This window comes from Ambystoma mexicanum, chromosome 12, assembly GCF_040938575.1.
Source record: "Ambystoma mexicanum isolate Mex_15411 chromosome 12, UKY_AmexF1_1, whole genome shotgun sequence".
Lineage (NCBI taxonomy): Eukaryota > Metazoa > Chordata > Amphibia > Caudata > Ambystomatidae > Ambystoma > Ambystoma mexicanum.
The window spans coordinates 1101544264-1101572186 of NC_090936.1; the positions used below are offsets into that span (position 1 = coordinate 1101544264).

The 27923-nt window shown below is 46.7% G+C and overlaps 1 protein-coding gene across 1 annotated transcript in view; it reads left to right on the forward strand.

The window, feature by feature from the left end:
• The window catches only part of RBM17 (RNA binding motif protein 17), a 390734-nt gene that overhangs the window by 326917 nt on the left and 35894 nt on the right, over positions 1–27923 (forward strand). The window contains exons 10-11 of the mRNA XM_069629662.1: positions 22529–22627; positions 23010–23082. Of these exons, the coding sequence (XP_069485763.1) occupies positions 22529–22627; positions 23010–23082 (172 nt within the window). The remainder of the gene's footprint in view (positions 1–22528; positions 22628–23009; positions 23083–27923) is intronic.

Consider the following 27923-nt stretch of genomic DNA (forward strand, 5'->3'; position numbering starts at 1 on the left):
GAAACTTAAATGCTGCCTATTATATACTCATTCTGATAAAACATGCCGTAGAAATCTCAGAAATGATTTCGGAGCAAAATCTAAAAAATATTTTGTTACAGAAACCTGGATGACCAAATCCACACATCATGCCATGTTACTGGCTACTCCTGTTGGATACTCCGTCCTTCATGTTGATCGGGAGGAGATTACAGCGGAGGGGGCGGCTATTATTTTCAAGCAAACTTTTAAAGTTTTCACTAGACACATCTAGTGAAAATGTCACTTGAATCCATTGGTTTTAAACATCTGGTCCTAGCCGCAACACACAATGGTGGCAACATCATAGATTGGATAGTGGCAAAAAACCAAGAAGTAATAGTCTCGTCAATTATGATCACTGTCTCAGAAACTTTATTTGCCCCATACAATCACTTGAGGTATCAATACCAGCCAAGAATAAGCCACTTAAAACATGGCGAAATTTAAAAAATTGGACCAGTGAGGCGTTTAAGGAGTAAGTGACACCGCTCCTACCACCTTTACAGGACCATATCTCCCTTGATAATTTCACTCATCTGTTTAGAAAGGCCACTAATCATGCATTTGACACCCTGGCCCCCCTCAAACCCGCCAAGACAAACCAATCTACAGACCTAAAAAGACGGTTTTCCAATGAAATGCTTTGCGCCTCTGGAGAAAAGCTCCTTTAGCGGAGTCTCAAGCTATAAACAGGCCGTAACAACCTATAAAAAGTATTCGCAATGCCAAAGCCAAAAAATTCAACAAGCAAAATCCCAGCCAAAAGAGATCTCTATTATGCAGGAGTTAAAAAACACCCCAGCTAGCTGCCAGGAACAAGAGCAATGCGTAGTTTCAAGCAAAACATTATGGGTTTACTCATGAAACGGAAAAACACCAGCAGGCCATTGGAGAACAGCTAAATCTACTTGGTGACAATGAAACGACCCTCCGCACCCAAATCCCCCTGGAGCAAAACCATCTCAAAGTTTTCTCCTTTGAAAAGGTATCTGAGATGGAGGTCCTAGAGGTTATTCACAACCTCAAACATTCCTCTTGTAAAGGAGACATCCATGGGCGTAGGAAATGGGGGGAGGGGACAGGGGGGACAAATCCCCCTACAATTTTAAGTGGGGGGAATATAATGGCATTTATCCCCCCCCCCAGAATTGTCTCTGCAGCTTGTCAAAATACGCTTGCAGGCTGCAGCTGTCATGTCATTGTGCAAAAGTACATGCAGACTGTCTGCAGCAGACTAAAAGTACTTCTGCTCGCTCATGCATGCCTTGCGCCTGTGCATTTGGAACATGCCCAGGCCGGGGAACAAACTGCACATGCCCCTGCGCAGTGCACTGCTGCACAGCCTCAGACTTCGTTTTTTCCAGAACGAAGGAGAAGCCAGGCAGCGACACGTGCTTGTGGTGAGTGACTGAGAGCATTTGATTATCGGGGGAAAGGGACAGAGTGAGACTCGGACTCAACCTCAGCTACCATACCTAAGGTAAGTGAAGAAGTGAAGTGTCCTATATAGTGTGTTTGTGAATGTCGTATCGGGCCAGTCTTTTCCTATTCTAACTTTCCTGTTTGAGAAGGAGATACGGGGGGGGGGGGACACGGACAGTCTAGAGACCATATTTTCGAGGATGTGGTCACTGGAGCATGCAAACATCTGTTGCATGAGTTTACAATATTTAACTACATGTCAGATGTAATATGAAACCTGCTTTCTTTGCTGTACAAGTCATGAAAACAACAAGCATTTGTTTGCATAAGGTTTGTTTGCATGATGATGCTTGGTGGTGTGAATTAGCGGGCGTGTGTATGTAATACGTTTGGAGGGAGTTTCAATGAGCGTGTCTGTGTGTAACATTTCCTCATTTCATGGGAGGCCTCTGTAGCTCGCTCTCTCTCGTTCTGTGTTTGGCGGGGGAGAGGGTTTGCTGCGTAGCATGGAAATGTGTTTGTAGTGCACTAGCATATACGGAGAACGTGCAAGTTAAAGGACTAAGGTGCTTTTTCACAGAATAGAAAATGGCAAGATGGCATACGCACGGCCATGGGCGTAGGAAATGAAGGAATGGGGGGGGGACAAATTTCCCCCCCAACAATTTTAAGCAGGGGGATATGATGCCAATTACCCCCCACTCCCCACAATCGGAAGCGAGGTGTGGGAAAACAGGGGTTTTAATTTCCCAAGTGAAGTGATGAAGTGGCAGGGCAACGTTAAGTAAAATCAGGGCTGGGCTGTAAGCAAACATCCAGGCCAGCCTGGGTGGTTCGCTCCTAGTTCTACTGGCTGTAGCTGGCTGCCTGGTGCACAGCACATAATTTTCTGCCCGGGCTCGCGCGTCTGCATATTTGAGGGATGATGCACACATATATTGTGTAGTGTCATCTATGGTCCACACAAGGGGGTGTACAAAGGGGTAGGGTGGGTGCACACATGGTGTGTGTGGTGTTCGTTGTGTTTATGGTGGGGAATGATGCACACAATGTGAGCAGCAGGGTGGCATGGGTGGTGCCCACAAGGCATTTGCATAGCTAGAGAGGTAGGTCTGATGCATAATGTCTGTATAGAATGGTAGGTAAGGTGCAAGTACAGTGTGGCAGGTATTGTATATATTTGGTGTCTGCATAAATGTAGGTATGTGGCTGGTATGATACCTCAGAGCGTTGCGCACTTGCTGCTGAAATCTGTGTGGGATCTTTAGGTCGCAGGCTGGAATCCCTGCAAGGCCAACTCAGTCTTTCATCCTTCCGAGATGGATCGATGAGTACCAACTTCGGTTGGGTGATACTAATTGCATGTAAATGATCTGCATTATAATTAAAAAAATATAATTTTGTATTGTGAGCATAGTAGGGATGGGGCATTTGATTTTTGCACTGTGGAAGGTATGATGCACACATGGCGAGTGTACAAATATCAATATGGTGCAATTTGTGTGTGCAGAGTGGTAGATATTAGGCACATAAGATAGACACAAAGGGATAGACCTGGTTCACGCTTTGCACACATTATGTGCAGCACATTAGCTGCTCTGAAATCAGAGAGCTGAGTGTATTGCATGCACGCTGCTTGCAGAGCAGTTGGTGTGATGCCCACATAGTGTATGTACACACTGGTGGGTGTGGTACACACCAAATGTGCGGAATCATAGGCATGGTGCACATGACTGTTCAGAGATCTCTATGTACCAATCACATACGGTCTGCAGGGGTGAGCAATGTTCGCAGTAATCATGCACAAGGTGTTTGTAGAGCAGTGGGTATAATGCATGCATGGTTTGTGCTGTGAAATAGATGTGTGCACCCAATGTAGATAGCACGGATGCTACAGCATGTGTAGAACTGTAGTTGTTGCATAAAGGGGGTGGGGTGTAAATCAGTTGATATGTTGTACCATTGTGTGTAGAGCGATAATCTTTATGAACATGTGTGTGAAAAGCAGTTGGTATGGTGCACACAGTGTGTTCAGACATTTTGGAATGGCGCACGCACAATGTGTGAAGATTCGTAAATATGGCATGCGTATGGTGTGTGCAGATTGTATGGTTGTGTAGTACCCAAACAATCTACATAGAAAAGAGTAATGAACAAGTGACAGAACTAAGTTCCAGTGAATTGGGCAACAGTAACACCTGTTTTTTGTAGCTCTACGAAAGCTTCGGCACTCGGCTGGCCTTGGCTTATGTTGGTTTGCATATGGGTTGGTTTGTATCTGTAGCAAAGTCCCCAAGGTGTCCCCTGTCCCCCCAGATTTGATGCATCTCCTACACCCCTGGAGACATCTTCCCTGCCACGCTCTTCAAGGATTTTGCAAATACATTAGCTACATGGGTAACCCGTTTTGTGAACCAGTCTTTTGATGAATGGTATGTGCCTGGGAACATAAAAGGAGCCTGGATCACCCTGCTCATCAAAAAGGATAACCTGATAACCTGGACCCATCAGTCCCTGGAAACTTTAGGTCGATTACAAACGTGCCATTCCTATTAAAAATAATTGACAGGATCGCATATCTGCAATATCAGAAATTTGTAGACAATAACAATATTCTTTCAGCAGAGCAATCGGGCTTTCTTGCCAATCATGGCACAGACGGCCCTCTTGGATCTGCAGGCGAATATCGCAACCATTATTGAAACGGGCAACACAGCTTTCCTCTACGTTTGATCTGATCGATCATGATCTTCTAGCAGAAAGGCTTGTAACAGTTGGTAGATGCTTTTCCTCAGCAGCTAACTGGTTTAAATCATTTCTGGGACCCAGAATGGTGGCAGTGGCAAAGGGAGATTTCACTGCCCTTAAAACCTTGCTGCTTTGTGGTGTCCCTCAGGGGTCATGTTTGTCCCCTCCCCTCCCCCCCCCCCCCCCCCCCCTGCGTTTTAATATTTTTTCCAAGTTATTATGTGACATGCTAAAAACACTTTGTGTCGGGTTCACAAACTACGCCAACGACACCCAACTGGTCTTTGAGCTATCAGGAAAATACGAAAAAGATGCCCAAAGAGTCAGGGAGGTGTTTCACGCTATACAAAAATGGATGGCGACAAACTCATTAGTTTTAAACAAAGCAAAAACTGAACTACTGAAAGCTAAAAAACATGTGATGACCAATACCGAAGTTTTAAAATCTTGGTATCAGAGCATGTTAAGATATTAGGAATTTGTGTGGACTCTCATCTCTATTTTAAGAGGCAGGCATCATGTTTAAAATCATGTGCTTGTTACACCAATCTACTATGGCAAATTCGTCCATATTTGACTGAGCAAAATTTAGCTTTGATTGCCAGAGCCATAATAAACTCTAAATTAGACTACTGCAATAGTCTATTAATGGGTACCTCTAAGGCTAATATAAAAATGCAAACTATTCGAGATTTCATTAGCAAGGAGGAAGTTGCACTGGCTCCCGGTTGAACAAAGGATAACATTCAAAGGTACAGTCATGGTCCTTAAATGCTTAGCTGGTACTGCACCCAACTACCTAGCTGATAAAATAAAGAAAGCACCCATTAGAAGAAATCTTCAGTCCAATAACAATCATGACTTATATCAACCCCGACAACACCTTAAAAGTCGGTGGCACTAACTTTAATTTCAGGGCTCCTATGGTCTGGAACTCCCTTCAGCTCCCCATTAAGAACTGCATATTTCTTGTCATGTTTAGGAAACAACTTAAGACCTGGCGGTTTGGTGAAGGAACAATTTAACCAACTTTCACCCCTCCTCAGCTCTTAGAATACCAGAACCCGGCTGCACTAATGTTTTACGTACTACGTTTCTTTGGTAAGCGCTCTGAGGCCTATGGGCGATAAAACGCTATATGAAAACAAACCGAGATAGATTGATTAGCCCAAACTCAACTCTTTTCTTGAGTGATTTCAACCGATGGAAGTGAGATGCACGCGACAAGGAAGCAATACTCTTAGAATCAGCACTATCGGACAGTGACTATGAAATTATAAATAATGACCCTACTATAGGGAATTCCCAAATTCTGGATTGGATGGTTACTAGGAATCTTGGAACAAATGATATTGACACCTGGCCCTGGCCCTGCATATGGTCGGACCACTCCATTGTCAGCTTTGCCTTGCACCTCCCAACCCCAATTGTCAGGCCTACAAATACGCTGAAATCTGTTACAGGTCAGAATTTTAAAAAGGTGAGCCCTACTGATATTCAGCATAGTCTTGAATCCATCATGGTTGACCTTCAGCCGACCGTCCATGTTGATTGCCTGATGAATGAATTTACTAACACATTCACTAAAATGCTTGACAGCATAGCCTCAGTACAAACGAAAACAGTCGGAGAGAATCTCAGACATCAAAGTTGGTTTACACCAGAATTGGAAAAGATGAAAAAGGAAAAAAAGGGTGCTAGAACTAACATGGATTAAACATCCCTCCGACACAATCTAACAGGAATGGAAGAAATGGGACGAATCCTACAAAGCATTAATTTGTGGGCACGAAGAAAAATTTCTTCAGTACAGAGAGCAATCCTCCAGTTCTAAGGGAAAACGTTTCAGCATTTTAAAATCCCTGGAAAAACCCAAAGCTTCAGAGCTCCCAATCACGGATCAAGATTGCGTTCTAATAGTGTCAGCCTTTGAAGGGAAAATCACCATGGCAAGGGACAAAATCTTATCAGTACAGGCCCCAGCCACCACATCGGGGGCTTCCATCAATCGGGCCGAGGATGCCATATCCTATCCAAGCTTCTTGTTTTTCCCCTATTTCTTCGGCAGATATGACCTTGCTCTGCTCTGTGCATCCAACCTCCTGTCCTTTAATTCTCCTATCCTCCAAACTCATATTGGAACATAGAAACCTGTTTGTACCTTTTCTAACAATGTTCGTTAATGCCTCCTTTAGAGATCAACAGGTCCCTTTAGACATCAAGAAAGTTACCATCACACCAATCCCTGTAATTGAATCTGGACCACACTGACCCCAGTAACCTCAGGCCAATAACTAACAGCCAGTTCCTCCTAAAGATATTGGACAAGGCTGTCACGTTTCAGCTACAAGCTTTTATGGAAACCAACAACAATTTACCCAGTCGGCAATCCGGTTCTTGCCCCTCCTATAGCACTGAGAGCGCTCTTGTGGATCTCCAAACCCGCATTTTTTTTTTAAAAGCGCTCACACAGCCCAGGGGCATCGAGGCGCTGTTACAGAATATATATATATATTTTGGTAGTTGTTGTCTTAGTTGCATTTTTATAACGCGCTTAAATACCCAGAGGTTTCTAAGCGCGGACCCTGGGATCGAACCTGTGTTGCTTCGTCGTGTCTTGCTTCCAAGGCGAGCACGTTGCCATTGAGCTATCCTCCCGGGACATGCTTGACATTGTAGACAGTGGGAATGCTGGGATGTTGATCCTGTTGGATCTGTCGGCGGCATTCGACCTCGTTGATCATGAGCACCTCCTCGCGTGCTCACAACAGCAAGGTGCTTGTTCTCTGAAAGTGGTCAATTGGGTCAAGTCTTTTTTTTTTTTTGTATCCAACTGCGAATCCCATATACAATGGGGTTCAGCCACTTCCACTGTCTCCCCCAATCAAATATGGCATCCCCCAAGGAGCATCAATATCGCCTCTCCCTTTTAAATTGTACATGCGCTCTTCCTGCACATTGTTGGAAGATCTAGGGGTCTTCTTTACCAACTACACTGATGACACGCAGCTGGTCGAGCTGAGTGTTGATCACTAGCAGTACTTGTTAACATTAAATAACATTTACAATGCCATTGAGAGATGGATGCCCTCGAACTGGCTATACCTGAAGTATCGTCGGTGAGGCAAGGGCTCCAGCCCTTCTCCCCTGCTCCGCCCAGCAACGCTTTAGGGTAAGAGCCTTCTGAGCAGCAATGCTCCCCAGATGCTGCCCTCTCTACGAATGAGAGCATCCCTAGCCACTTTTCCTGATAAGGGTCCCTCAATAACCTCCAGCCCCCTGATGCCTCTGCACATCGGCAGGCACCGAAGCAGCCCACGCACCTATCGGCCACCATTACTCACAATGCAGTCAATGGCCACCACGCTAGTTTCATAGACTAGCTATCTGTATATGCTGAGCCCAAACACACCCCCCCCCGGCCCCTTCCTGAACGCAGCCACTGATTGGCTGTTGAGCCGCAGATCAGCGACCCGCCTCAACCGGTAGGAGGAAGCCGAAGAAGGAAGTTCCACTCAGAAGGGCCATCAAGAGGGCCTGTCTGCGCCTGTCCGCGCAGGTACGTGGTCGGTTGAGGAATCCCCTCGCTTTTCCGACCAGCGCTGTAAGTACCCTACAGCAAGTGCCCAAGACACTCTACTTGTATTGATTATGCTCTTTACAATGCCTACCACAGCCAGCATATTATGCGCATCTCCCCTTGCCGATTGACTTACTATCTCAACTGCATATGCAGCCACACTCCAGTATGTGCCTCTCGCAACCCACTATTCGCTACTACATGTATTATGAATACTAATGCCATTTCTCCTGCTCATGTGTACACATGCAGGCCTAGCCTTCCCAACGATCTGCTATAAGCCCACTCGCTAACATCCCGGGTTATGTCTAAGGCATTCTTGCCTCACATCAGCTCTGAGTCCAGGGAGCTCACTGTATGAGCGCACCTTGCATCTCCCAGTGTTGACAATTCCCGGGCACCCTGCCTACCATCCCATCCCATTCTATGCTACTATAGCACACTGCAAATAGCCTACAACTAATATTTGATTGATCCCTATGCCTAGCATACTATTGATTCACTGCACCCTGGGACTAGCCTACAATTGATTTTGAACTTTGTGCCTAGCCTGGGAAAACCCAGACACTCTAAAGCTCCTTCTCAGAAACATGGCACCCTCACTCCCTTGCTCTTACAATGTACCACCCACACCATTCCTACCGGCACTAGTCACAGGCAGAACCCAGCCAAGTCGCCCTTTCACCTTGACTGACCACACCATCATCCCCCCCCAAACCACCTCAAAGCACACAAACTAAGTCATCCCATGCCTCTACACATGAGAAATCGGAGGCTAGGTTGCCGCTCTGCCAGCCTCTCAGCTTCCGCTAAGACTCTCCCTGCAAAGTACTCCCAACACTCACCATCACCGACCGCCACCCCCACTCCAAAAATATGTTGCAAAACCGACACTCCTAGTAGCATCCCTGCAACAACTAAACAAAGGGAAAACCAGAAAACACAGTTCCAATGTGCACTCATCAACGCTCGCTCCGTGCCAGCGCATGCCGTACAGATTCATGATCTCATTTCGGATTTAGACCTTAACATATTAGCCACCACCAAGACCTGGCTACATGAAGCTTCCGGACCAGCCGTCTGCCAAACCTTACCAACAGGGTGTATCATCCTGCGCCAAGACAGAACATCTAGTAAAGGAGGCGGGGATCGCCCTAATTCTCAAGGAAACCCTCAATGCTAGGCAGCTAAAGACCGCTGAGGCTGACAACTTTGACACGCTTTCTGCAAAAATATCTCCCTCCCCAAATGACACAATAACAATACACATTGTTTACCACCCACCAGGCCCAACTCTCGACTTCCAATCCATCATCACTCACATCTTAGGCGACAACCTTAAAATAAATTCAAGAGCCATACTCCTAGGAGACCTCAACCTAGGCTTCAAAGATCCAAAAGACAAGCAAAGCCCTCGCCAAAGCTCTCCAAGATTTAGCCTTCACCCAAAGAATGAACAAACCAACCAACACCAAAGGTCGTATCTTAGACTGGATTGCCGACCACAACTATGCGGCTGACATCAGCCCAATCACCCCTCACCCGTGGACCGACCACCATCTACTGCATGTCTTCTTCATACCATTAAAAACAGGAGGGCAAACCCACCCGCACTAGCCACTATGGCAAGATCAAAAAAACTGCTCACCGCAGACATGTTACTCCCACTCTTGAAAACCTTGGCACTGCCCATCCCACATCTAACGAGCCTACAATACTAGTTGAGATTTACAACACCCCTCTTAAAGCTATAGTAGAGGTGGTAGCTCCACTGGAAAAGAAAAAAAACAAACATATGCTCCATGCAGATTCTAGGTTCACACAAAAACTCCTGGATGCCCGAACCACTAAGAGTAGCACTAACCTCTTGGCAAACGAATCCCTCCACTACCACAAGAGACACCTACCTCACTGTCGCCAAACAATATAAAAAGGCCATCGCTAAAGTCAAAGCAACCACATACAATGCCAGAATTAAAGCTAACTCACAATCTAAAGAGCTATTTGCCATCTACAATGAGCTGACTATCCCCACCCGCTACCCCCACCTCCTCACAACCTACCGAGAAAAACGCAACATGGTGTAACAACATTCAACATGCCATGTTGGACAAAATCGAAACACTCCAGAACAAAATCAAAACCCAATTCGACAAACTGCCCAAAACTAATTCACCACCCCCTAAGCCTTCCATCAACCTACCAGATGGAAACACTCCACACAGCACAAACCCACCCAAATCCTTCGCATTTAGGGAAGTAACAATCCCCAAAGTCCTTCTAATCATGAAGCATAACAAACCATCGTTATGTAAAGGAGACATTTGCCCAGCCAACCAAATCAAAGACTGTGCTACAGCTTTGGCCCCTTTTGTCACCTCCTTCATCATTGCCTCCTTCTCCACCAGCACCGTCCCGCTCACCCTTATGGAAGCTTGGGTTCGGCCGCTATTTAAAAAAAAAAACACTACCCTTGACCCTGACTACCCAAACAACTACCGTCCAATTACCACCGGGCCATTCCTGCTAAAAATTCTCGATAAGGCTGCATATCTACAGATTCAGTCTTACCTGGAAGCGCACAACATCCTTGGAAAAAGGCAATCGGATTTCCGCCCTCCCCACGGCACAGAGCCAGCCCTACTGGACCTCAAGAACCAACTACTTGAAGCCATGGACAAAGGCAAGACCTCACTCTTCCTACTCTTAGATCACTCGACGGCCTTTGACTTGGTTGACCACAAGATCCTGTGCAAACATCTCACTGACACAGCTCACTTCTCCCAAGAAGCCACAGCCTGGATCACCTCCTTCTTGGATGGTCGAGCTATGAGTCTTCTCGGACCAGGCATCTGCCCTGCCATCACCCATCGGTTGTGGGGTCCCACAAGGTTCATGTACCTCCCCCACTCTCTATAATCTATTTACTCTCCCCCTGTTCAGCGACCTAGAAGATTTCGGCATAGCCTTTACGAACTATGCTGATGACACACAAATTCTCCTCACTCTAACAGGAAACTATGAGCAAGACCTCAACACCCTCCAAGACACATATGCATGCATCCAGGCTTGAATGGCAGCCAATATTCTGGTCTATGTCTAAACGGGGGGAAAAAACAGAAATGCTACTGGTAGGCCCCAAAGAAGCCTTAACTAGGTGACAAATATAGCTCTTTCAGCATCGAGGTCAGTCATCAAAACATCGACTGCAGTGAAAACCCTTGGTGTCTACCTGGACTCCACCCTATCAATGGATAGGCAAGTCAGCGCCATTTCATCATCATCAGCAGCAGCAGCACTCGCATCAAAAATCATAAATGCTGTGAAACCCTACCGATCACCAAAGAACTACCTCAAGCTGGATTACTGTAACATCCTACTCCTAAGCACTTCCGTAAACAACAACCGATTGCAAATTGCACAAAACAGTGCCCTTAGAGCTGCATTTAGCATCCCCAGGAGAGAGCACATCTCCCAGGCAAGAAAGGATGCCTGTAACGCTCACCTGATTCCCGTAGAGGCACCGGTCTTGACTGGGCGTATACCGTATCTTCAAAGGTGATGTGTAACACACGGCTGGCTCTTTGGGCTGGACCTCTGTGCACTGTATGTCTGACTCGAAGGGTAAGATGTCTTAGGTAAGTGAACGCCGTGCTCTCCATCTGCCTCGGGGCAGGGTGCTGTAACCAGTTTCTTCACTGGATAAGGGGAGCAGGCCTCTTGACTTCAGAGGACTGCTGTCCGTCGTTTACTGCACGAACGGTAAGTTTCGAGTAATTCTAATGACTTTAAAGTCTTTAGTAATGATGTTTCTTGTTTTGCAGGTTTCCGGCGATGGTGGATGACGGTCTGAAGTGAGTTGAAGATGGAGCCCGTGTGATGAATAGAAGCGCCTGGAAGCACGTAAGTAAGCGCTTGTTGCCTGCTTCACGATGCGCTCTAACTGTCTTTTTATTTTGCAGGTACAAGTTCGGAGCGGCTGCAGGGTGCCGGAATACCCACTGGGTTAGATGTGGAAAGGAGTAATGGCACGTGAGTATTAAAGTTCCCCAATGTCTTTAAACACACCTTGTTTTGTCTTTCAGATGCGGGATGCAGCGCCTAAGGCCTCCGGAGCGTGCAAAGAGTTGGTAAGATTTTGTCTTTCAGATGCCGGAATGCAGTGTGAAGACCTCCGGAGCGCACGAAGAGTAGGTAAGCCTTTGTCTTTCAGATGCCGGAATGCAGCGCGAGGCGTTGGTGACAGCCGATGGACCAGGTAAGTGAAGAGCTGTCACTGAAGACCGTAATGCTAACCTGTTCTTTCTTGTCTTTATAGGTGTTGCTGAAGACTAGATTCAGGATGGTAAGCCTTTTTCCTTAGGCCCAGGATCAGATGCAGAAGACACGATGAGCGTTCTGCTGCAGAGGATGCAGAATAACGCAAAGCAAGATTCATCCATCGGGTGTGGTTTAAATAGCCTCCTGTAGTGCTTAGGTGTCTCCTTCCACAGCCACGCCTAGGTAAGAAAAGAGTTCCTGCTTTCCAGAGGAGTTCCAGTGTTCTGAACCTAGGGAGTGGCTCCTGCCCCACCCAACAGGAAAAGTAGTTCCAAACAGAAGAGGATCAGAGGCTCAACTGGCAGGCAAGTAAGCAGCATGGTCTGCTGCAGGTAAGTCCACCCAAGCATTATGAGCCCGGCGCTTCCAGCGCTGGGACTGGGCATATTTATGAGCCTGGTGCCACTGGCGCCAGGACTGGGTCCAAAAGGTCCCAATTGGGACTGGTTGGCGCTCGGAACCTGGGTTATGGATCTGCTTCCAAGGGAGTTGGGAAAACCCTGACCTTTTGGAAGCAGAGATCATGACAATGCCCACTGGCTCCCGGTCAAAGAGTGCATAACATTTAAAGCCCTCACAATCACACACAGATGGCTTGCCCAGACCGCGCCAGCATACCTAGCAGAGAGAATACACAAGGCACCAGCCCACAGACCAAAACGTACCAATACTCGCACCAACTCTACCCTGTTTAGATGATCTGGATCCAAGAGACCATCCTGAGCTGCAGAATTTACTTGCAGAAGGTGGACCCTATAGGGCAGACGTTAGCAGAGGACACATAGAGGGTCCCTCTCTTAGGCCTGTTGCAGCGGGCAGCTTCCCAGCTTGAAGCCAGGGAAGCATAGACTCTACTGGGAGGATGGACACCTCTATAGTGAGTCTATGGCGTCTACTTCAGACTGGTGGTGCCCCAAGAAGGAAGATCCATGTTTCTGCAATCGGCCCATTCGGGTCCCTCTGGCTGGTCACTTAAGTACAAAAAGGACCAAAGAGAGAGACATTATATTTCCCCTGGCCTAAGATGGGAGCAGAAGTAGATGAACATTGCAGAACGTGCCATACTAGCCAAGAATGTGGCACCCTTGGTGCCTTTCCCAGTGTGGGAACTCCTTTTGAGAGGGTGGGTATTGACTTTGTTGGTCCCTTTGACCCTCAGCCTCCTTAGATAACCAGTTTATAATAGTTGTAGTGGACCCATACCACTAGATACCCTGAGGCCATACCTATGAGAGTTGTCCCTGCTCAGGCAGTTGCCATGGCCCTACTTGGTATTTTTGCCTGGGTAGGTTTTCCCAAGGAGGTAGTATCTGACAGGGGGTCAAACTTTGTTCCACTACATGCACGCCATGTGGGAAACCTGTGGGGTCTCCTGCAAGTTCTCAACTGCCTACCATCCCTAGACCATTGGGTTAGTAGACAGGTTTAATGGAACCATGAATAGCATGATGGGCGCTTTAGAGGATCCCCTTAGAAAAAAAGTGGGACCTACTACTGCCATGCCTTCTTTTTGCTTACAGAGAAGTACCTCAAGCTGGAGTGAGTTTTAGCCCCTTTCAGCTTCACTATGGTCATCCTGTCATAGGCCCCTTGGCCCTTATTAAAGGAGGTCTGAAGAGTGCTCCACCTTCTAAGCCAGTATGAACTACTGACCATGTGCTAGGACACAAAGGATGGCACAGATGACTGAAGCATCTGAAGACTTGAAGGCTGGTCAAGCATTGACATGACAAGAAATCGAACATGGTAGAGTTCACTACAGACCAGCTAGTTCTAGTTATGATTCCAGTAAAACAGAGGTTTTACAGGACAAATGGACAGGACCCTTCAGAAATGTGGGAAAACTTGAGGTAATTTAATTGGTGGACTTCTGAAACCCCAATGAGGCCCCTGGGGTCTTTCACACCAACCGCCTGAATGCCTATGTCCCCAGGCCAGAGATGGGAGCTTTGCTTCTAGCCTCTGATGAAGAGGAGACTGAGCCTCTCCCTGATCGTCTCAAAGGACACCCTTCAGATGGGTCTGTAGGAGTACAACACTCTATTAACCTGACCCTGCACCAACAGCAGGAGTGCAAAACTCTGTTAAATCAAGTTTGCCCCTCTGTTCTCATTGATGCCAGGCCTGACCCCTTGGGGCCAGCATGACCTTGCCACTGGTAACTTTGTCCCTGTGAAAAGCAAGGACTACAGGATGTCGGAGTTGCATCAAAGAGGTCATCAAAAGCTGGACCTTGGAGTTATTAAACACTCCACAAGTACTTGGGCTAATCCTGTTGTGCTAGCACCAAAGGGAGGGTTTTTGCATGGACTATAAGGCTTTTAACCCAGTCACCAAGAATGATGCCCATCCAGTGCCAAGGCCAGATGAGCTGATGGATAAATTTGGTTCAGCCAAGTTTCTCAGCACATTTGACTTGACGTCAGGCTATCCCCAAATATCCCTGACAGACCATGGGGAGAATTCACATTTCTGTGCTAATTCCCATCAACCTTAGAGACCCGCAGCTCTTTTGCTGGATTTAAGACTTTGTAATTTTAAGCCTGGAGTGAGTGAGACCTTTCTCTCACGCTTGTGTTTTTACCTGATTCGGATTTTGTTTCCACTGTTTTTGGAGTCTGACAAACTCCATAGGCATCTGCTTTTTGTATGGTGACACACAGCACCTCCAGTGCAGTGTCACCGAGAAATACTTTACATTTCTCATAAGGTTTAAATACCTTTTTCTTATGTGAACTACAGTACCAAAGAACAGTAAAGTGAAATTGACTTTACTTACCTTTTCTCTTTGTAGGCCCAGCACACCGCAACCTATGTGGAGTGCTGGGGGGTTAATTAGTAGCCCCTTTTCCTAGTTTCACATATAACAATTTTATGTTACCCTCACTACGTTAAATGGCTGGTGACAGTTTAATTTTTCCTACCATTGTGCTTTTCTACTGCAGGCTGGACCCTCGGCTTCAGTACAGCACCCATGAGTGACCATTGTGTAAAAATGGCCCTGGTCTTCTTTTTTCACCATTTTCTGTTTGTGAGGTCTTTCGTGGGTTTTACTCTATGCGTCGAAACAGATTCGAGCCCTTTGTTTGTCTTGCCTTTGGCGGGCTTCAGCCCTGAAGCCCGCCTCTGGCTCCAGTGTTTTTGGAAGGGCAGGATGTGAGGGAGGTTCCTGAAACTCCCCTGTCCTTTGTCTCGAGGAATGCCTGAATGCAACCAGTCCTGATTGCTGGCTGGCTATCTTTTCAGGGCAGCCACCCTGCTGTGTGATTTCACAGCCTAGGCTGTGCATGAATGGAAGAACCCTGCTTATAAGGTGAGGGTTTTCGGACTAGAGGCAGAGTCGACCACTGGGAGAAAGACCTGATGAAGAAACAGTGAAAGAAGCTTGATGCATCCTCCTGGACCATTGAATTGCCCGGTGAAACCCTGCTGCTGTGCTGAAACTCCTTTTTCAATTCGATAGAGAAGTACGACTTCTCCCCTTAGATTAGTGGGACCAACTAACCCCGAGATGAACTCCACTGGACCATCTTCCCCGACAGGCTGTACTTCTTCATTGCAGCAAGAACTTAGTGCCTGGGGTCAAGTAATCCGTAGTAGTGAAACATCTGAAATCCGGCAAGAAGCTCCAGAAGTCTCTGAAGGACCCCGCAGGAGCAGGATGACCAGATCCCGAGTCCCCTCACCAGAATGCAGGACCCAAGGAGTGAAGGAATCCCAACCGGTATCCGAGCTCCCCGACGGTGCAGTTTGTGTAGCGATGAAACCGCGAAGTGCTGCTGAACCGAAAAGAGCCTGTAGCTGCCGACTACTTCCGGAGTACCATCGCAGGAGCCCTTCAGACATCCTCCCTCTTGTCCCCAAGACTGAGGCTCAGGAACCCAGGGTCTGCACCGCTGTAGCAAGACAGAATCCAGCTGGACCACCTCATTGTCTTTATTTAAGCTGTGCTTTTCTCCGCTGGGAATTGCAGTAGCCTTCCTTTAGAGTGGATTGCAACTTTTTTTTTTTTCACGGGCTTAACCGCTTGTGAGCCTACAATCGTTTTTCAATAAACTCTATAACTTTGTGCAAGACTGTTTGATCGAAGGAGTGCTCAGCTCCATAGACTGTGTTCCAATTGATATTGGCTGCCCTGGCTCCTTTAAGACTCTTTGATATAGTTTGTCCCTCATAGGTGGTAGCTTGTTGTGCACTTTTACTGCTGGGAAAGGCTTGTCTAGACTTCATTGGAGGATTTAGTTGTCCTCACATATACTGAGAACCTGTTTAATAACCTTTTTCCTTCCTTTAAACCTTTCCTATCTGCAAAGTATAACTAGTGTGATATATAAATGTCATTACTGTCCTTGTGTTTGAAGTCCCCTCGGGGGTGTGGAATTGTGTAAGAAGCATATCCAAAGATTATCCACTGACCTGTTCTGATTCGGAAAAGTAATTTTAAAGTATGTTTACCTTGTTACTCAAATTGCCTTTTTAAAGCACGCTTATTTAAAAATGTATGTTAATTAAATAACTATAAAAGAAACCTTGAGTGTAAGTGTTACTTGGCTACTTGTATTTATGAATTTCGTTCGTACAGCTCACATTTACCCATCTTGAGATGGCAGCTCAGTCACACTACCAACTTGTGTAGTACAGACCTATACCAAAAGGTGGGTTACCTAATATCAAGCAGATAGGTGTTGTGTAGTCTTGCAGTCTCGCAGTGCGACTACATCAATTCTTAACTAACATTCCATCGAGAAAATGCTGTTTCTACCCTATAAAAGGCCTGTGTCAATTTAAGGTCATGCCTTTTGTACTGAAAATGAACCTGCCACTTTTCAAAGAACGATGAATCATGTTCTGAATGGGCTAGAGAACCTCTGCATAGCATACTTGGAGGACCTATCAGTGTTCAGCCCTACTTGGGAAGAACATCTTTCCCATCTTGAACAAGTGTTGCAAGCTATCCAACAGGCCAATCTGACCATAAAGGCAATTAGATGTCTAGTTGATCAGAGTATAAAGATCTACCTTGCGCATGAAGGGGGTGTAATAAAGCCCATAACCAGGAAAAGTACAGGCTGTACAAGACTGGTAGGCCCCCACTACTTGGACACAAGTGAGAGCCGCCTTAGGCCTCACTGGATACTATAGGAGTTTTAGAGAGGGCTATGGAACCTTGGCATCCCTTCTAAATACTATATCTTATAAATACCCCAAGAGGGTGAAGTGAAAGGGAGAATGTCAGAAAGCATTTTAGGTGCTGCAGACTGCCCTCTTTAAAGCTCCAGTGCTGAGAGCTCCAGAATACACTCGGACCTTCTTAATGCAGACTGATGCCTCCAATACATGAATTGGGGCAGTCTTGAGCCAAATGGATGGCAAAGGCAGGGAGAACCCCCATCTGCTTTATCAGTAGAAAATTCAAAGATCTAGAAACGAGGTAGGCAACAATTGAACAAGATTGTTTTGCATTGTTTGGCCGTTCAAGTTTAAACCATACTTGTATGGATTTACTTTCAGAATTCAAACCTCTTAAATAGTTAATGCAGATGAAGGGGGAGAATCCAAAACTGCTCAGGTGGTCCTTATTATATGATATGGCATTTATAACACTCCTATACACATGTTTTTCAAGGCGCGATGAAGCAGGGGAGAGGGAAGACAGACGCCGATCTTACTAGGACAGGTGACCTTGAGATCACGCAAGTGCAGGGGAGGGGGGGGAGAGGAAAAGTGCAGGGGGAGGGGGTAGTGCAGTGCATAGGATAAACAATAAATAAATAAAATAAAGACGATGAATAAAAGTGCAGCCAGCTGGTGGCAAGTGCAGGTAGGGGGCTGTAGGGATACAGGAACAGTCCCTGAGTGCAAGGGTTGCCCGGGAGGCAGTGCAGGTGTGCAACTGGCAGGGATGGGACCTGGTCCCGAGATGAGATGGTAGCCAGGTAACCAGTGCAGTTTCAGCCAGGAGATCTGCAGGGGAGAGGAGGAGAGAAAGCAGAAGCAAAGAGGGGAAGGTCTAGAGGTGCTTCCGGAACCGGAGATGGTTCTCCTCAAGTTTCAGAGAGGAAGGGTGGCTGTTCCAGAGGGAGGCCGCAGCAGAAGAAAGAGATCTACCACCAACGTGTTGCTTGGCGAAGCGACTGACCCTGAGGGAGTTGGAGGTGGATGAGCGAAGAGCTTGAGGAGGAAGATATTTAGGAAGTGATTTGAAGGTATTGAGGCCCCAGAAGGCCTTGTGGACAAAGCAGGGGGTTTGTCCACAGGGACTCAACAACTTAATCCTCGCCGCCACTGGATGCCAGTGCAGAGATTTCAGTCCTGGAGAGATACAATCCCAGGGCTTGAGGCCAAGGGCAAGTCTTGCAGTCCTGTTTTGGATGAGTTGTAGAGGGCGGAGAGTAGAGGCGGGCAAATTTAGAAAGGGGCTGTTGCCGTAGTCCAGCCTAGAGAGAACCAGAGTGAGCTTCTGGGGGAAGGAGAGGAACGGAAGAATACCTCTGAGGAGGTGCAGCTGGTAGTGTGACTTCTTAGAGACGTCAGATGTTAGGAGAGAAGGAGAGCGTTGAGTCGAAGATGACCCCAAGGTTTTTAGCCTCACAGGTGGGAGCATGAAAAGGGCCAAAGGAGGCCGGTCACAGTGCCAGGAAAGGAGGGAGCAGGTGTGCCGGTGAGGAGAATTTCGGTCTTACTGTCATTAAGGCAGAGATCGTTGGCGGCACACCACTCCTGGATAGTAGACAGTCAGAGATGAGAGAAGGAGACGAGGAGGCGGGAGGGAGACTGAAAATGAGTGTCGTCCGCATGGCACTGAAAGTTGGGGCAGAGAGCGGCAATGCGGTGGGCAAGAAGTGACAGGTATTGTATGAACAGCCAGGGAGAGAGGTTATACCCCTGGGGAACACCACAGGTAGAGATCGTGAAGAGGAAGGAACCAAGTTGGACCTGGGAGGGTCGATCAGAGAGGCAAGAGGTCAGCTAAGCCAGGTTCTGATCAGTGATGCCCAGGTTATCACGGAGATGGTTGAGCAGGATGGCATGGTTGACGATGTCAAAAGCAGAAGAGAGATAAAGTAAGATGACGACACAGGCAGTGTTAGAATCAAGGTTGGAGAGCAGGTCTTCACAGATGTTCAGGAGAGCAGTTTCCATGCTTCTAGCAGCTCTGAAGCCAGACTGATGCTCATGGAGACACCCAACAGATTCGTTTGAAGATTAAGCTGGGAGATAGCCAGCTTTTCCAGGAGTTTGCCCAGGAAATGAGTGATAGAGATTATGCAATAGTTAGCCAGGCAGGAAGGGTCGGTAGAGTGTTTTAAGAGGTTGCACAAGGGAGTGCTTCAGGGGGGGGGAGGAGGTAAGACTCCAGTGGCGAAGGAGTGGTTGCAGAAGTGAGCCTGAGTGTCAATGCAGTCCTTGATGGTTTTGACAAGACTTTCATAGATCGGTCTTGTCTAGAAACCTTGTCTGGGGAGAATAGAGGAAAGGCAGAGAAGGAAGGAGGGAGGAGAGGTGGCCGAAGAAGTGCCAGAGGAAGAGCAGGGAGTAGAGGGAGGAAGGACGGGTTGTCCCGAGTTTTAGAGATTAAATGAGGCCATGGCCATGCAGAGGGCCTGGGATTGCACAGGAGAGGTAGACTGCAGCAGGATTGGCCAGCTCCTTGCAGATTGCAGCATCTAACAACTAGGCCGAACTATTTGAAGAGACGCAGGCTTGGATGTGGGCTCTTGTTGGTGTGGACAGAGTCAGTGCTGCCTTTTGGAGCAGGCGGCAGGCCAGTTTGTCAGAGGGTGTACCAGAAGCGCGGCATTTCCTCTCAGCAACCTTGCGTTTAAAGGTGACGAGGTCTGAGTCGTACCAAGAGTTGCACTTGGTTTTGGGCTTCAAGCAGATCCTCATGACAGGGGCAAGAACATTGAGAGTATCAGATATAGCAGAGTAGATCATGGAAAGGGCTGTGTCAGGGTGGGAGTCAGCCAAGAAGGAGTGGGGGTGAGAAAGTGGCGGCAACAACCTCAACTGACACACGCTTCATGGGTCGGATAACCGAGAAGGTAGGTGCCTCCAAGGCTTTGAGCACCAGTCAGGAACCGAACTTGAGAAGAATGCTGATGGAGTTTCCTGGAGGTATGACCGACTGGAACCAGGGATCCGTCCAGGAGTAAATTAGATCCTCCTGTCCCTTGGTCTGGGGGTACGAGTGATGGGGACATTTTTCATATCTATGCCAATTCCCCTCTACCTGCGAGACCCCCAACTTTTTTGCTGGACTCAAGATCTTTTTGTCTGGTCTCCTGGATGAAGGGAACCTTTTCCCCCTCTTTCATTCTCTTGCTTCAACTATGGGAACCCTTGTTCATTATGCTTTTACTTTTTTGAATTTTTTTTTTTTTACGGAGTTATGATTTCCTCCATATTTTTTAAGGCATCTGTGATTCACTTTTGCAGCACACAGCACCTTTTGTGCAGTGTTGCTGGGAGCCCTTTGGGCTTTCCTATTTATATTTTTATTTTCTGTTAGAACTATTGATCCTAAGACTAGGGGGATTCTTTTTATCCTGCTTACCTTTTCTTTTGTTAGATCAGCACACACCACCTTATGTGGAATGCTGAGGTTACATAGCATCCCCTTTCTCACAGCTCCTGTAAATGTTCTGTTACAGTGAAAAGCATATCTGAGTAGCTGGTGGCAGTGGACGTGTTCTACTGACATATATGTATTTTTTTACTTACAGGCTGTTTGCGCAGCTGGGGTAGTGCACTGAGGGGTCACCATGTACCCAAGATGGTGACTGTTTTTTGTGCCATTTCTTGTATGCTTGTCCTTTCTTGGTCATTCTGCCATCTTGAGTAGGGGAGGTTCTGGTTTGACTTTGTCTTTCTTTGTCAGGAATACTTTGTGAAGCCTGCCAAAGCTTCAGTGTGTCTGCAAGGGCAGGAAGCAGGGGAGGAGGCTGAAACTTTGCTGTTCTTTGTCTTCTGCCATGCCTGCCTGGGACCAGTTCCAATTGGGAGGTTGGCTGTTTTAGGACAGCCAACTACTAAATTTTGAATGTAGCATAAGAGTTGATTGGCTGGGTACCTGGATAAAAGGTGAGGATCCTAGAGGCTGAAGACTAATCGACCACTGGAACAGAAGAACTGAAGATAACCAGAGATGCCTGCAGCACCTTCCAGCGACTGGAGAAGCCTGTTGAAGTACCGCTGCTGTTCTGAACCTGTTTTCAATTCAACGGGTAAGCTCCGAAGATGACACCCTCCCATGCACTGGTGGGCATAATCGGACCTAAGACGACCTTCAATTCAAGCCAACCCACCGTGAGCTGCGACCTTCCTGGGCTGCAAACCACCAATACCCTGAGACCTTGAGCCTGAGTGCAGTACATTGTCTTGCCGAGAACAAATCATCCAGAAACTTTAGTGGAACTCTTCTGGACCTCCAGAGGCGAGATCCCCCCCCTCCTCAAAGTCCCCTCACCAGAGTACAGGACCAAGCAAGGGAGATGAATCGTTCGGATGAGACGTTCTTCATTGGAGTCTGTAAGATGGCACCAAAACCACAGATCTGCATTGGAGCACGAAGAATCCTTTGCTGTGAGCCCTTACTCTCGACTGCAGATGCGACATTCCATCAAGGAACAGGTGACCGGGTCTACAGCTGCTGTATCGTGAAGGCATCCGGCCTCATCCCCTTCATCGCTCCTCGGGTACTGTGGGACTTTTGGTAATACCTACCTTTCTAGTGCTGATTCCGTTCTTTGGGTGTTCACCCATACACATCCGCCCAGGCTTAATGCTTGTGCGCATACAGGGAGCCTAGATAGGGATGGACTGCTAAAGCCTTTAGGCCTCTGATTACTACAAGTTTTAAAGTGCTTACTTGCTAATGTTGGTGGTGTTCATACATTTTATTCCTACATCAGAATATTTTGGGTTGATAGAACAGTTGTTTTACTTACCTTAATCATTCATAGGAGTTTTACACTGTGGTTTACTTACCTGAATTATTGCATTGGGTTTCTATTGTGCTTATTAGCTTTGAAATTGTACTTACCTTGTCTGTAAATGTATCTGTCCCTTGTGTATATAAAATAACTATTTTGATATAGCTGCAAGTGTATAAGTGGTTCTTTGGGCCTATGTATATACAAAGTTGTTTGTACTGCCATAACCGCTCACATCTCCCTCCTTAAAATAAGCTTGGCTGCTCTGCCATACTACCAATACCTTGTGTGGTACAGTCCTAGATTAGAAGTTGGGGCGCTGTATACCAAGGGGGATAGTTTTATAAAGTCCCACTGCAGGTGGACTACAGAAAACCTGCCCTAACACTATGAAATTGAAGCAAGCTATAGCTGTCAAGAGATGAGACTATCAAGGTAATTGGGCATTTCAAAACTGATGTCATTACATGTGCCACTGTGACAGTTTGTTCTTTCCTTTCAGAATATGGTAGGGGCTGGGGAAGTGGATGAAGATCTTGAAGGCGAAACAAAAGAAGAATGTGAAAAATATGGAAAAGTCGCGAAATGTGTCATTTTTGAGGTCAGAAATGTTCTTTATCCAGTAGTTTTAAATGTAATAAATTCCGACTTCTCTGCAATTTACATTGATGTTGGATGGAGATTTTCATCCCATGGCCAGAGCACCCACCTTCTCCTCCCCAAACAGCCCCACCCAGCAGATTTCTTATCACATAGGTGTCTGGTGGAGCGTAAGTACTGGATGGGTCTTTCGTGGTCTCCCTTGTCTCCTTAATCTGACTGTCATTTGTATGTTGTTTTCCCCAGTTTTAGGCAGGCATTTGCTTCTGGAAGATCGCTTTCTAAACTAATGCAGCATTTTCAAATCCCTGACTTGACCTACCATGTTTTGCATATCTCTAACACGGTCACGTGAGTCCCTTCTTCTTTGGATTGTTTTTCAGATCCCTGGTGCCCCAGATGAAGATGCCGTAAGGATATTTTTAGAATTTGAGCGGGTTGAATCAGCAATCAAAGGTAACACACTGCTAGTTTTCCGCTTTTTCTCGTGAACTCTTTTTCCTCCATTTGTTGCGAGGCTGATTGCTCTTGTTGCTGTTTTTATATATACATTTATATAGCGCCTTAGGCCCGTGGGCAAACAGGCGCTGATGCAAACCGAACAACATACAAACCAAACAAACAAGCAAACACAAAAACATGTATCAAAAACAGAGCAAAAAGATACAGCAAATACAGAACTAAAATAGTGTCATTACTCGGAATAAAGCATGATCTACAATTGTAACACATTTGCAGCTAACCAGAGTAGATTCCTCACTATATATACTCCAAAAATAATGGTTACTTTTCCCGCAGCCCACCACTATACTATCCTTTGTCCAGGGAACACCATTCATCTACCTTAACCCTATGAAGAACCTTCAGGTCATGTGATCCTATACACTTGGCCCTGTTTTCTGAGTTAGCCATGCTAAAACCTTGTTTCTTATGGCCTGACTTGGTTCATTTTTCGCCGGTCTGTCCACATCTGTGATTGATGTTCCTTTTATCCATCAGAAACCCTCTTATGTTCTTGTCAATAATTTCAGGCATTTGAGATTTACCAAAGCGAAAATACCTTGGGCTATGTTTTTTTCATGTCAAACTGGTGGAACTTGGTGTACAAGAAAGAGCCTTAGTAAGACCATCATCCGGATCTACTACCACTGGCAATGATGATAAGGCAGCCTGCCCTTTACCAGCTTCATTGTCACTCACTAACTTTATACCACCTTCAGCTAAAGCAGTTTGACGCTGTTGAGAGAGGCATGTATCCATCCTTTTTTCATCAACTCAAACCGTGAGCAAAACCTCTCAAGATTGCTAAATTGGTGGAGCTTGGCCATGATGCATTCCTTTGTGGACAGCCAATTGATAGAATCGGTCAACCCCCCAGTCTGTCTTTTGCTGCACTGGGGTTTGTAAAGAGTAGTTCCCAGGTAAAATGGTACCACCTATGGAATCTGCTAAAGTTCCCACAGCTGGCTCTCTCATAAACCGATTTTGCTCGACCTGCCCATCAGGAGCTCCTCCCGAACATTCCATTTTAGTCTTTACATAGCTGGTAGCGCAACCCGCTGATGACGCTGAAATATGCACAACTGATGGGTATGTAGGGATTTCAGAAGCTGCTGCCGGGAGTGCTGCATATACATTCTGGAAACTGGAGCTATCTAGTTTTTTCATCCACACTAGATCTTTTATGGATTGGCTCTTATACCACATCCCTCCAGCTAACCTCACTTTGTTCTTTCAGCCACTGTTTTCTACTTGTGCTCATTGCCAATACTTCAGAATAGGTTCCCTCTTGGCACTGAGAGGGGGTAGACTGACGGACGTTGATACAGCCGGGACTTAAAGCTTCCTTAACTACACACTTCTCCTGAGACTGGGATAGAATACTCATTGTGGACATTATAGTTAGGCTGCTGTATATTCCAGTAATTAGGTGTTGGGGAGGGGGAGATGTAGCATTTTTATGCTTCATCCCCTCTCCTAGTGAGACCCCCAGCACTCTTAGCTGGACTTCTGGGCCTTTTTCTTTCAATCCTGAATGAGTGAAGCCTTTTTTCTGCACATTCATTCTTGTGGGCTCGATCTTTTGGAACTCTTATTCTTTGTAGTCTACCTGCACCATGGAGTCTGTCTGCTCCATAGCTCTTAAAGGCATCTGTAGTTTAGTACTTCAGCACACAGCTCCTTATGGGCAGTGTTGCTGAGGTGGACCCTTGCGGCTCCACTTTTAAGATTTTCTCTATATCCTCGAGTAATACACTAGTTCTTAGGTATCTCTCAATACTCTCTAGTCTGTGAGTTTGGCACACACCACCTTCAGTGTCATGCCAAAGGGATACCTAGGATCATCCTTCTCTCTCTCTCCTCATGTGACTTTTTAGTCACATAGACAATCTCCTAGTTATGACTAGTGGCAGTGGACGTGTTCTGCCAACTATTGTGTAATTTGTATACTGCAGGCTATCCCCATAGCCTAGGTAGAGCACAATAGGGGTGCCTAAGTACCATCTTGGGGCTACCCTTCTTTTTTTCGCCATTACTAGAGTGGTTGTTCTTCATTAGCCCTCCTACCATTCTGTGAGGGGGAGGTTGGTGTGTGTTTTACCTTTGGCGGGAACACTTGGGTATCCCAGCCCAGGCTTCTGGGTGTCTGGGCAGACAGGAAGTGAGGCAGAATTCTTCCACCCCCCGGTCCTTTGTCTGCCATTGTGTCTGAATAGGACCAACTCCCACAGGGGGTCTGGCTGTCCTGATTGGACAGCCAAGCACCCCTTTTTGTAAATTGCTGAAAGAGATTGCAGAGGAGTATGTGCTGGAACTGTATAAAAGATGAGGCTTTGTAATGCGTATGCAAAAATGAGCTGAAAAAAAACATGGTGCCAGTGCGTGGCCATTTTGGACATTCATTTCCATAGCCACAGCTTAATTAGCAGGCATGAGTTCTGCCACGGTTGCAATGTTTCAATTTGTTCAGTCAAGGATGCGCCAAGGAGGGAGTCAGAGCTGTGCAGTTGCAGTGAGAAGGGGTGCTGGGAGTGAGCGCGCGGGAGACCAGCTGGGTTTTTCCACTATTAACTGTCCATTTCCTCTGTGCCCCTGTCCTTGCTGTCTGTCCTTCGGTCGGGGGATCCAGGTAGATTCAGATTTGGAACCCTGGGTGATGAAGTCTTGCCGTGAGGGAGGACGCTCTACTCCAGACCCAGTTAAAATGTGTGATCGCTCTGCCCACCTGCCTCAGGACTAGGTGTTGTTGTCGTGGCCGAGATGAAGTTCTCGTTCAACTATTAAAAGTGATATGTTTTCTTTATCCTTATTGATGTATGTGTAACTGATTTTATTCATTCATAGTATTGTGTATATTTTATGTGAATGAAGGGCCTGTAAAGAGCCACTTATATTGTAACCAATGGTTTAAGTGTGAGTTGCCTCCTTGAGTCCAAGAACTTTTGGTCTGTGTGGTCTGCGAAGTGGTGTCTACGGTAACTACATATGACACAAAAGCAAAACTGGCTTTTGTTGTGAAATGCAAGTCAACCACTGGAAGCTGAAGTAACCGAAGAAGACGACCACCAGAGATCCTGCAAGACCCTTTGCAAACCATTGAAGCGACCACTGCTGTCCTGACCCCGTTTTCTATGCAACAGAAGAGCTCCGAGGACGCCGCCTTCCCTTTGGCTGGTGGGAACAACAAGTCCCAAGACCAACTTTGAATTGTGCCAGCTCCCGAGGTCCTATGAGTTTCCAGAGCTGCAGAACCCCAATACCAGGAGACCTGCTGCCGGGTTGCATCGTCATGGAAAGGCAGAATCCGTCCATCGCTTTGCTGAATCCGTATGGACACTCCAGAGATCAGATCCGAATTGCCCAGACCCCCGGCTCTCCCCTCGGCCCCCCCCCCCCCCAAACCGCCAGAGTGCGGGATTGCAGGAAGCGAAGAATATTGACCAGAAGATCAGTGCCCTTTGTTGGTGCTGCAGAAAAGGCACCAAAAATGCAGAGTGAACCAAGAAGTTGCTGAAAGTCGTGCCACAGGTCCTCCCTCGAGACTGCTGCTGAGAGATCCCGTCCATTGTCCAGCCTTCAGTCATCAGGAATCCAGAGGTCGGGTCCAGAGCTGCAACATCGCAGAGCATATTGCTTACTTGATTCCAGGAAGTCGCTCCAAAGCGTTGGAGTGCACCTAGAGGAGTCCAGGGTCATCCCCTCTTACCTCCGACTCAAGCCGCTGCTTGTGTCCCTTCGAGTCCTTTTACACTCTCCCTTGTTAGTTGTGAACTTGCTGCTTGTATACCATTAGAGACTTGAAGAAATCCTCTGGAACTCTTCGTATTCTGCTGTTTGTCAAGACTTTGAGCCTCTCTGAACTGCCTTCATCTAGTGGTGTGTTTTTGGACTTCAAAGAATTGTTGTGTGAAGAAACCCTCTCTAGAACCTTGAACCAGGCTAGTGTTACACTAGCCATTTTCCTCCCGTAAAGTGACTTTATTATATGTTTGCAGAGTAAATGTATTACCGTATGAACGGTTAGAAACTGCAGGTGCGCGTAATAACAGATAGTACCATAACATTCTTTTCCCTTTTTTTAATGTTGCTACAAATGTAACCGCGAACAAACACAAAAGTGAACGTGTCCATTGAAGTGTATTCTCAAGTATTCCGAAGTTTTCTAGTGTAAACGTCTAATTTATTTAAAGTGATTCTGGTGTGTACGTTTCTTTGGTGTACCTGTCTAAGGTTCAATATACTTACCGACAGCTCACATATTCCTCTTACGATGAGTCTGCCTGCTCTGCCACTCTACCACTCTACCACAAGGTACTGAGTTGGTACAAACTGATACTTAGAGTTTGGAGGTCTACAAACCACTGGGATAACTTACTAAAGGCATACTACCAGTAGGACTTTAGGAAAACTCCCCTAACATTAGGATGCAACAGAAAAATTATAGCATACACTCCTTTCTCCCAAGACACCACAGCAGCTACCCCCATATCCCCCAAAAAGCCCACTTCTTAGTGGCACAAAACAGGAAAGAGATAAACGCTCACACTCTGAACAACATATCAAAAGCAGCGTGCCACCTGCCTAAACCTCCAAAAACCCTTATTTGGGCTGAACTCTACCCTCTCGAACTCTGCGACTCGGTAATCCCCACAACTCTGAGCTCCACAATCTCCTGTGGCGACCCCAGCTGCAGCCACACCAGGCACTACAAGACAACACAGGGGGACGACATCAGGAACCAAGCCATCCTGAAGAGGAAGAACAGAGCGCCAAGATGGAACCCCCAGCAACGACAC